Source organism: Opisthocomus hoazin, chromosome 7 (genome assembly GCF_030867145.1).
Source record: "Opisthocomus hoazin isolate bOpiHoa1 chromosome 7, bOpiHoa1.hap1, whole genome shotgun sequence".
In the NCBI taxonomy this organism is placed as follows: Eukaryota; Metazoa; Chordata; class Aves; order Opisthocomiformes; family Opisthocomidae; genus Opisthocomus; species Opisthocomus hoazin.
The window spans coordinates 46197341-46207769 of record NC_134420.1 but is presented as its reverse complement, the minus strand read 5'-3'; the positions used below and the strand labels follow the sequence as shown (position 1 = coordinate 46207769).

Sequence of the window (10429 nt, the reverse complement as noted above, 5' to 3'; positions counted from 1 at the left end):
GCTCGGTGCCTCCGCAGACGGTGACAGCGGGGCAGCTGCGGGCGGATCGGCCGGGAGCAGTGCGGTTTGCCCCGGGCTGCCGCGGGGACGGCGAAGGACCCGCGGGCCGTCGGCTGGGTGGCCCTGCCCGCTGCCTCGGGGCGACGAGGACGACCGGGGCGCCTCGCATCCCTCCGGCAACTTGCCCTCGAGTTTCGCCGTGAAAACAAAAGCAAAGTAAACAATTCCCTTCCCCCCAGCCCGAAAAATAAAGCTCGGGCACCACCCGGGCCGGTCGAAAGGGCTCCATTGTCGATTTTAAATGAGATATCTTTGCAACCGCTCGCCCCTCCCCGAGCCAGCGGGGAGCCGCCCGTATCCCTGGAAGCGAGAGGTAGCGGGGAACAAAAGGCAAACTCCGAAGTGACATGGAAAATAAAAGGGAGCTTTGGTTATCCCCAGGGAAAGGTCGAGGGGGAAAGGTCGCCTTCCCGCCAGCGCACGTCCTCCCGGCGGGCGCGGGGAGAGCCCCCGGGCCCGGCCGCCGGCTCTGCGGGACCCCCGGGCCCGGCCCGCGGGCCGGATCTCCCGCAGCCCCTCGCCGGGGGGCAACGGAGGGGCTCCGAGACCAGACCCCGGGGCAGGGGGCAAGGCGTCCCCGCCCGCCGCAGGAAAGGGGCTGCGGTGAATAAAACCGCCGGTGCCGGCTGCCAGCCTCCCCCTCCGCTCCCCGCCTGCAGGCACACGCGTGTCCGCCGGCTCCGCGTCCAGCCCCCCCCGGGAGCCGAGAGCCCCTTTCCCCGGCGCCGGCGCGGCCGCGGGCCTGGCGGCACCGCTCTGGGGCAGGAGCCGCCCCGGGCCCCGACGGAGCCGACGGGGGGGGGGGGGGAGCGGGGGGGAGGGTGGTGATCCACTTAAATGCCGAGTTCCTTTTTGAAACACTTAGAGACGACAGAGCTTAGGACTATGAACGTGTGTGTAAACATACACTCGTGCATTTCCACTGCCGGAGGCACGCACCCCGCGCGTGTGTGTGCGCAGGCATGTCTGGGTATGTATGCAAAAGCACAGAAATTCTAAGCTAGAGGATATAACATACTGATAGCTATGTCTAAAAACTGACAGCTGTATCTAAAAACAGGTAAATAGATCGGTCGCGGCAGGATTCTGTCTGTAGCTATGTACTGGCAGTAAGTATTAACATATGTATTTTCACCTATATAATCCATGCCTGTGTTTTTAACTATCTCTAAACAACTTTTTGCAAACTGTCTCAGCAACCGTCACCCAGAAATCACCCCCGGCTTGGGTGTCCCAAAGATGCCTCGGGGCAACGACGAGCCCCGTCTGCGCGCTGCCAGCGCTGCGGCGGTGCCAGCCGCCGGCGTTAGGGAGGCCAGGCGTGGGGGACACCGCATTGATCGCTAACGATAGCGGTGCGGGGCGACGGGGTCAGACAAGAGCTGCTGCCGCCCACCCCACGCAGCCCGCGCCTGCCGACAGCCCTTTTCCGCCGGGACCCCACGCGGGGCAGCCGCGGAGGGGCGCGGTGGGGCCGCCGGACCAAGGGGTGCCCGCAGCCCGGCCCCCCCGGCCTGGCCCGGCGGCTGCGGGGCTCGGCCCTGGCAGCCCGTACCTGGCCCCACCCTGGCCCTCCCGGCCGGGAACGGCCCGGCCGGGGAAGGACGGGGGGGGGGGGGGGCGAGGGGGGGTGTCGGAGGATTAGGGCAGGAGGGCTCAGCCGTCCGCCGGGAATCGGGGAAGGAGGGAAAAGGGCTGCGAGGAGGCAGAGCTGCCCATCGCACGGAGCCTTGCGAGCCGGGCCGCGGGGGTCTGGTGGCGGAGGGGCCCCCAGGAACCCCAGATGCGAGATGCTCCACGCCCTGAGCAGCTGGAGGAGCAACTGTGCCTGCGCTGCGGAGGGGTGAGGATTTTCGCTTTTAGCTTTCGCTGGTTTCGCTCGTTCCTCAGGTTCCCACGCCACGGGAAGCGATTTCGGCCGGGTGCACTGCGGGGTTTCTCCCACCCTAACGAAATAACCAGGGCAGGGGGGCTTTCCCACGGCCCCCACGAGCCCTAATAAGAGTTTTCCCCCCCCCTTCCCGAGCGCTGTCTGGGTTGGAGTCCCGCCTCGCCCGCCCGAGCATGTGCCGTCCAGGCGTGGAGCGGCTGCCGGTGCCCTGCCCGCGGCCGGCGGTCACAGCGAGACGGGGCCGCCCTGCTCGGTCACCGCGCAAGCCACCCTCCCGCCCGGCGTGGGCTCTGGGCACGGCGAGCTGGGCACGTCCTCCCTTCTGGGGGGGGCAGGGGGTGTATCGCACCGACGTGCGCCAGAAACCGGCGATGGAGTTTCTCTGAGCTCGCTGAGGGTCGGGAGGGAGGGGAGAGTTGCAGCCAGCGGGTCTCTCTCCCTTTTTCCAGCCGCAGGGTTTTGGGAGGGCGGTTGAAATCTGTTGCGTGGATGTGGTGATGACCGGGAGGGAGAAAACGGTTCTGTCCCAACTCTGCTCTTGCCCCCTTTAGCTCGGACTTCCCTGGGAGCCCTTGGCCCCGCCGCAGAGCCCGCCGAGCCCCGCTCCCGCGGCTGGTCTGCGGGCAGAGCTGCGGGCAGGGCCGCCCCCCCGGAGCTGGGAGCGGGGGCGGTGGGGCTGGGCAGGGCAGGGGGTGCTCCGTGTGCCGGTGGCTTGGCGCAGCCACGCACGCACCCGCCAATCCGCCCACGGGGAGCACGGGTCGCCTCACGCCTTTGTGTCAAACAGTTACCCCTGGAAAGCGTCTTCTCTCTTGCTGAGAGCGAATTTGCTTGGGACCCCTCCGAGCCCCGGTGCCCCGCGGGTTTCAGCCAGCCCGGCCGGCCGCTCACCCCTCGGCAACACCCTCCAGCGCCGGGCTGAATCGGGGCCGCGCTCCTGCCTGGGCTCCTCTTGTTGGGGACCGTCGCGGAGCCACGGCGGGAGCTGACAGTGCCTCGAGGAGGGGAAAAACAATTTGGGGCAAGGAGCCGAGTCCGGCGCCGGCCTCCTCCCTCCTCCCCCTGCGCGGCTCCTGCCCGGCGAAAGGGGTGGCGAGGCAGAGCTGCAGCCCTGGGGCTGGCCCAGCACGCTGGATTCCCCCCGGGGAGGCACAGCAGCTCGTATCAACCAAACAACAAAAAAGACGTCGTTGTCTTTGGAGAGCCCCGCGCGCACTTTCACAAGCTGATCCTTGAGTTCCCAGCCCCCGCAATCCAGCTGATGGGGAAACGCGCTGCGGTCTTGGTGGCACCGTTTCCATTGGGATTGGCACCATTTGATTGACAAAGTCTCCCATTCTTCCACCTCTCGAATGTTATCAGACGGATTGTGCGGGGTCAGAAGCTATTGAAGGGACGTCCGCGTAGCCGCATTCTGCAAACACGGGGGTGAAGACCGTGCCTTTCTCATGAAAATGCTTCCACCAGGCAAAACGCATCTCATCTTCCCTGCTCTCCTCCTTAGCGTTTCTTTTTAACTCGAGCGTTTTACTAAGCAGCATCACCAGGTAAAGGAGCACACCCCCAGAGGCAGCCTAGGCAGGGCCCCGTCGGGGCGGCCCACCCCCCCGGGGGGCTGCGGGGAGCCAGCTCCGGCAGACGAACCTCGGGCGGCGGGTTTGGAAGGACAGGGTGAGCGGGCGGGACGGGGCAGCAGTGGAGCGGCTTCCTCGCCGCTTGCCCACGGTTTGCCTCGCCCCGCGACGGAGCGTTTGGGGCCGGGACAGGAGGAGCAGAGGCTGACCCGCTCCCCTGTCGCTGGCTCGGTCTGGCGGGGCTGAAAATCGCTGCCGGGACCCCGCGGGGTGTAGCTGTGCGGGGACGCGCCTCGGTGCGTTTCGAAACGAGCGGTCAGACCTGCCGAGGGGAATTTCAGCCCGCACCCCAGCCGCGTGGGGATGAGGGGACCCCCGAGACCGCTCCCCTTTGCGGGACCCCCGAGGCTGGGCTCGCCCGGATTGATCGAATCGAGACAGGCTTCGGAGGCCATTTAACCCGCGCTCCTTCGAGCGGGAGGGTGAACAAGCTCGCCCAGCTGTAGCCGGCCGTGGACGGGGTCGTTCCGGCCGCGACCCCGGGGAGGGGGGACACCAACCAAAAAACCAAACCACCAAGGCAAGATAGGGTGTCTCTGCAGGAACAAAACCAGAGCATACTGAAAAACAAGGGCAGAAAGGGTGGCGGGGGAGGGCAATGGGGGGGGGGGACACGACACAGATATATTTCGGGGATCGGGAAAGACAAGATCTAAAGATCTGGAAAGAAAAGAGGTAGAAGCAGCCGCCTTTCTAGCCCGAAGTCGTCCCTCCCTGCCTGCGGTGACCCAGCGGACTCACACCCAGCCCGCCCCGGAGTATCCAGCCTGGAGAGAGCTGGTGCCGCAAGAGGCGGCTGAGATGATGTGGGAGAGCCGGAGGCCTGATTGAAGGGAAAGTTCCCCCGATTATATTTGTGTGGAAAAGCTCACCTCTTGCAGAGCTCTAAAGTGTAATCAAGGCTGAGGCTTACACTTGAAGGATGTTAACTCTCATACGGGAACCTACTTTCTCCTAAACGGTTTCTTGCCTAGTGAATGAGAGCCTCCCAATTGAAGCAAAATGATCCTTACGCACTAATATCAAGCACAGTTACAAAGCGACCGGCTATTTATGCTGCCACTTTAGACAAAGATATTTGGTTATTCCCGGGTAGCAAGTGCACTTTTGCATTTTTAAGCACGAACCAGCCGAGCACAAACATATTTACAAGTGCAATTACTAAATAGTTACTTGACACTTCAAAGTCACTGGGTTAACTGTACCTTCGCTGTAATTTTCTTAATATTCAGGTAATCGCTGTATTAAATTGGCTTTGCCAGGGCCGTAGGCCGGGGTGTGAAACACTCGGGGGAGGTTTCTCTCCTCCGGCCGGGAACACCCCGAAATTTAAGCTTTGGAGACACGGGACAACTTGGGAGATCTCTTCAAAGACCCGAGTGACATTAGCTGCTGGCCGCACGTATGTGTGCGTGGCTGGGAATGGGCTCGCTTTTGTTTGCACACCGGATCCGAGGACAGATCCGAAAGCGCCATAAATTGCGGTTTATTGGAAACTGCAGGGAGTTCATTGGCAAGGTGGTGTAACAGGCGGCCCGAGAGGTCTTCTCCATCCAGCTCCCGTGCTGTATAAATAACCTCAGCAGGCAGCTTCAGGCTCAGAGGGACCACGACATCAGCGGTCTGTGGCAGGCTTTGCCTTTGAGAATAACGAGCGACATTTTGCGCTCACCTATTTTTCAGCAGTCTCTCGCCCCGGGCAATTAAATGACTGCTTGGTTTTGTAAACTTGCAACTTCCACCTCTCCCTGAGGTTAAATAAATAAAAAAAAAGATAAATAAGAGCCCTAGGTGAAGGGAACTTATGGGTTTAGGGAGACAGACGATCCTCGCACCGGGGGTCTCGCACCGGGGGTCTTAGCAGACACAGGGAACGTTCCCGAGACGGTAAACCCCGAGCGGTGTCGGATCACCGGCCGGGCGGGGTGCCTGGCGGGGTGGGGGCCCCCGGGGAGCTGCCCTCCCTGCGGCGGGGCTCCCGCCGGACCGAGCTCCCGGCGGGGAGGCGGGGGGAGAGGGGGGCTCCGTCCTTTTGCTCACCGGCGCTCAGCCCCGTCTCCCCAGCTCTCACAAAGGCTGGGCTGGCAGTCTTGCCGCCCGGGAGCTGATTTTTAAATCCTTTCACCCAGTCGAATGGGGGTCTTTTCGCCTTGCCTTCCGTTTCCCGTCCACGACATTGCCACCCCCAAGAAAAATAAAATGAGTTGTGCTCACGGGGTCTCTCTCTCTCTCTTTCCCTCTCTCCCTCGCTCTCTCTCTTTTTTTAAAGACATAAAAAAAAAAAATCCTGACAAGTAAAACTTAAAGGTGTTTACCTTGTCATCAGCATGTAAGCTAATTATCTTGGGCAAGATGTAGGCTTCTATTGTCTTGTTGCTTTAGTGCCTATGCCCCGCCTCTGGTGGCAGCCTAAAACCTGGCGTCTGGCTAAAACAAACGAAAGGCAGCCCTGAGCCTCCACTCAATCCAATTAAGGCGGACTTCGTCCACTCGGTTACGTGTACATCCAACAAGATCGGCGTTAAGGCAACACCAGAATATTTGGCAAAAAAAAAAAAAAAAAAAAAAGATTTGCCTCCCCTTCCTTTTTTTTTTTTTTTTTTTTTCTCCCCAGCCGCCGAATCATGTCGATGAGCCCAAAGCATACGACTCCTTTCTCAGTGTCTGACATCTTGAGTCCTTTGGAGGAAAGCTACAAGAAAGTGGGCATGGAGGGCAGTAACTTGGGGGCTCCCCTGTCAGCCTACAGACAGTCTCAGGTTTCTCAGCCGGCCATGCAGCAGCACCCCATGGGCCACAACGGAACGGTGACTGCCGCCTACCATATGACAGCGGCAGGGGTCCCCCAGCTCTCCCATGCCACGATGGGGGGCTACTGCAATGGGAACCTGGGCAACATGAGCGAGCTCCCGCCTTACCAGGACACCATGCGGAACAGCGCTTCGGCCACAGGATGGTACGGCACCAACCCGGACCCCCGCTTCTCCTCAAGTAAGTCAGCCCGGGGCTGGGTGGCCGGGCGTGGGGTGGCCGCTCCCCTGCCCCTCCGCGCCGCGGGCAGCGGGCGCCGGGGGCTCCGCGCCAGCGCGAAAGTCGGTCCAAATCCCCGCCGCCCCCCCCCCCCCCCCTTCGCCCCCCCCCTTCCTTCTCCTGCCGGAGGATCGCGCCCGGCGGGTCCCCCCTCCCCCGGCTGGCTTCGTGTCAGCCTCCCGGGGCTGCTTTGGCGGGGGTAAGGGGGCGGGAAGCCCCGCGGCGGCGGAGAGCGGGAGTCCGGGGCTCGCCGTCCAGTGGGGCGGGAGCGGCGCGGCCCGGGGCCCCGGGAGGGAGCTGGCGGTGCCCGGACGGGTTGCGCGCCCATCGGCACCGGGTGGGCGAGGGGGAAGCCGGGGCGGCGGGAGCCGCGACCCGGGCGCGGAGGGGGCGAGCTCCCGCCGGAGCCCCGGTCCCCGGCCGCTCCCGCCGCACCGCTGCGTAGGGTACGCGCTCGGCTGTCACCCCCCCGCCCCGGGGCAGGGCGAGGGGCGCGCGGTCGCCTCGATTCCCCGGGGGCCGGGGCCGGGCGAGGAGGGGGGTCCCGCCGCCCGCCGCTCTCTCCGGGGACGCGGGGCCGTCGCCGGGGGAGCGGGGGCGCGCCGAGGCCCCCGCCGGGGGCGAGCGGCGGCGGGAGCGCGGGGCCCGGCTCGGGCCGAGCCCGGCCGCCTCAAACGTGCCGCCTTCTCCCTTGCAGTCTCCCGCTTCATGGCGCCGTCCTCGGGCATGAACATGGGCGGCATGGGCAGCCTCGGCTCCCTGGGGGACGTGAGCAAGAGCATGGCCCCGCTCCAGAGCACGCCGCGGAGGAAACGGAGGGTCCTTTTCTCCCAGGCCCAGGTTTACGAGCTGGAGAGACGTTTCAAGCAGCAGAAATACCTCTCCGCCCCGGAGAGGGAACATCTGGCCAGCATGATACACCTCACCCCAACTCAGGTCAAGATCTGGTTCCAGAACCACCGCTACAAGATGAAGCGCCAGGCCAAAGACAAGGCTGCGCAGCAGCAGATGCAACAGGAGAACGGCGCCTGCCAGCAGCAGCAGTCCCCTAGGAGGGTGGCCGTGCCGGTGCTAGTGAAGGATGGCAAGCCCTGCCAAGCAGGCTCCAACACCCCCACGGCAGCTATCCAGAGCCACCAGCAGCAGGCAGCCACGACGATCGCGGTGGCCACCAATGGCAACAGCCTGGGACAGCATCAGAGCCACCAGACAAACAGCGCGGGGCAGTCTCCAGACATGGGACAGCACTCGGCCAGCCCTTCCTCCCTGCAGAGCCAAGTCTCCAGCTTGTCTCACCTAAACTCTTCCGCTTCTGACTATGGCACTGCCATGTCTTGCTCCACCTTGCTATACGGTAGGACCTGGTGAAAGGATTAAACGAAGCGAAAGGAAAAAAAAAAAAAGAGGAAAACAAAAGAAAGAAAGAAAGAAAGAAAGAAAAAAAAAAAAAAAAGCAGATTTTCCCAGTCTCACAGATCTCTGTCCCGTTCGAACTACTGGGTGTTTTTCTTTTTTTTGTTTCTTTCTTTTTTAACGCTTCCTCCCCCTCCCCCCACTCCCTCCGTTTTACTGAGTGGTTCTCTGAGGACCTCTAAGAGAGAAAGAGACTTTTTTTTTGGTTTGGTTTTGTTGTTACTCTTGGTGGTTTTGGGTCTTTCTTTTTTCTTTTTCTTTTTTTTTTTTTTTTTTTTCCTCCCAAGGTTGTTGTATGGGGTGTTAAGAAAAATTCTGACTAATAACCACGGAGCAGTCTGCAGAAAGGGGACCGCCGCTGGGCACGGTCCGAAGGCTTGGATTTCAGATGCACACTTTGCCAGCGTCTAGGACTTGCATGTAAATATAGAGATTTCGGGGGATGGGGTGGTTTTCCCCCCCCAAAAAAACGCATTCGCGTCACCCAGACACAAGAAGCAGCTTCCCTCCCCCCCCCCCGCCCCGGTCTCCTCTCCCAGCCCCTCGGGAGGGCCAGCGGATTGAGACGTGGAGTCGTCAAAGGCTTGGCTTTTATTTTCCTCCTTACGTTTGATGTGAACCTGTAGCTGTATACTGCTGTCAAGAGTTGGACTAAACCCATAGTTTTTAGTAGCCTGTATATTTTGTTGTAAAAAGAAAAAGGAAAAAAAAATACAATCAACCAAACCAACCCCCACCTTTTTTATGGACACTGATCGCCCCTTCGTAAATCCTCCGGCAGTTTGTTATTTGCGCACGCCGCCTTCTCCTGTTGTAACTTATGTAGATATTTGGCTTAAATATAGTTCCTAAGAAGCTTCTAATAAATTATACACATTACGAATATTCTTTTTTTTTTTACTTCCTTTTGGTTCCCCCTCCCGACCCTCCCTTCCCCGCATCTCTTTTTTTTTTTTTCTTGTCTTCTTTTTTCTTTTTTATTTTTTATTTTTTTCTGCTTGATGGAGAAACAACCCGGGATGCTGCCGAGCCCCGCAAGGCCCCTGTCCCTCCCGGGGCCCGGACCCTGTTCCCAGCGGGGAGCTGCGCCGGGGAGTTCACGGGATGCGGGATCGGTCCTCAGCGTGCGAGAGTGACAAGAAAACGCGCGGGATTCGCGAACTCGAGAGCTAAAGGATCGAGTCCAAACTCGTTAGCCCGATTCTTGGGGAGGGGGGGGGCACCTCAGAGACTTCTTGCTAGAGAAAGCAAAGTATTCCGGGAGTAGAAATTGAAATGCCAAAGGCACGGAGGAGAAAGCAGGTAAAAGCCTCGCGCCGCGAGACACAAATTAACGAAGAATCTGCTGACGGTACGGAACATGCGGCCGATTGAAAGAGCGTCCAGTTTTAATACCTTGTATTAAAAAGAAAAAAAAAAAGAGGTAATAATTTCTACCAGGTTTTCCTATGTACTTGTATTTCACGGGAAGTACAGCCACCTTATTTATAATCAAAATAAAAAGATAGTTTATTGTGTACGACGCGTAGTTGGAATTAACTTTCTTCACCAGACTGCACGCCGTTCTCCGCTCGCGCCCACCCCCGCAAGCCCACGCATGAATTCCGTTCCACGCTGGGGAAGCTCGCGCAGGAGGGGATGCGGAGAAGGTGCGTGTGCGCGCAGGTGCGGGCGAGTGTGCGGGGGTGCGCGGGTGCGCGCCCGGCCGAGGCGCCGAGGGGTGGTGGGCAGGGAGGAGGACACGGTGGGTACCGCAAGGAGGTTAGGCACAGAGCATCGAGTGCAGCAGCTGGCACCGGGCAAGCCCGAAACACGCGTGACTCGCTGTCTCGCGGGTCTCGAACGTTCCCTTTGCGAGTGTGACCAAACGAGAAGTCCCCCGTCCTAGGAGACCTGGCGGCGTGTTTTCCTTCGCGGCTGCTGCTCGGTTTCGTTTGTTTTTTTCCTTCTCCAGATCCCCCCAGTTAACCCACGGAAGCGAACGGCAGTCATCGAAAGGCCTCTGAGTTACAGAGGTGTTATGAAACGCTCATATTTTTGAAGAGAAAGAAAGCAGCTCTCCCGGGATGGAAACAACCCAACCTCCGGTTTAAGTGGCAGCTTTCGAAAGCTCCAGTCTTTTATTTGTACTAGATAGCCGGTGTTACTCGGACACCGAGTGCTAGTTTGGATGGAGAAAAAGGGAAATAGAAAAAAAAAAAAAATTATCTGATTCTTTCTATTCCCCCCACCCCTCCCCCTTTATTTCTAAGTGGAGAACATCACGTGTGTCAACAGGAATTTCGAGACCTTTCATTCTTTATGTTACGTCCTGCTTTATACAGCGACGTTCTCAACTAACCCAAGGAATATTTTTTTTTTTCTTTCTCCACGGAGAATACTCGCTTCACACCTACAGTAT

General features: G+C 59.9%; 1 protein-coding gene across 1 annotated transcript; it reads left to right on the top strand.

Moving 5' to 3' along the window:
- Positions 1–6138: 6138 nt before the first annotated feature.
- NKX2-1 (NK2 homeobox 1) lies at positions 6139–9491 on the top strand. Its single transcript, XM_075426199.1, has 2 exons — positions 6139–6576; positions 7313–9491. Exons 1-2 carry the CDS (start codon positions 6210–6212, stop codon positions 7981–7983), a joined length of 1038 nt encoding a protein of 345 aa, XP_075282314.1. The 5' UTR covers positions 6139–6209; the 3' UTR covers positions 7984–9491.
- The last annotated feature ends 938 nt before the right edge of the window (positions 9492–10429 follow it).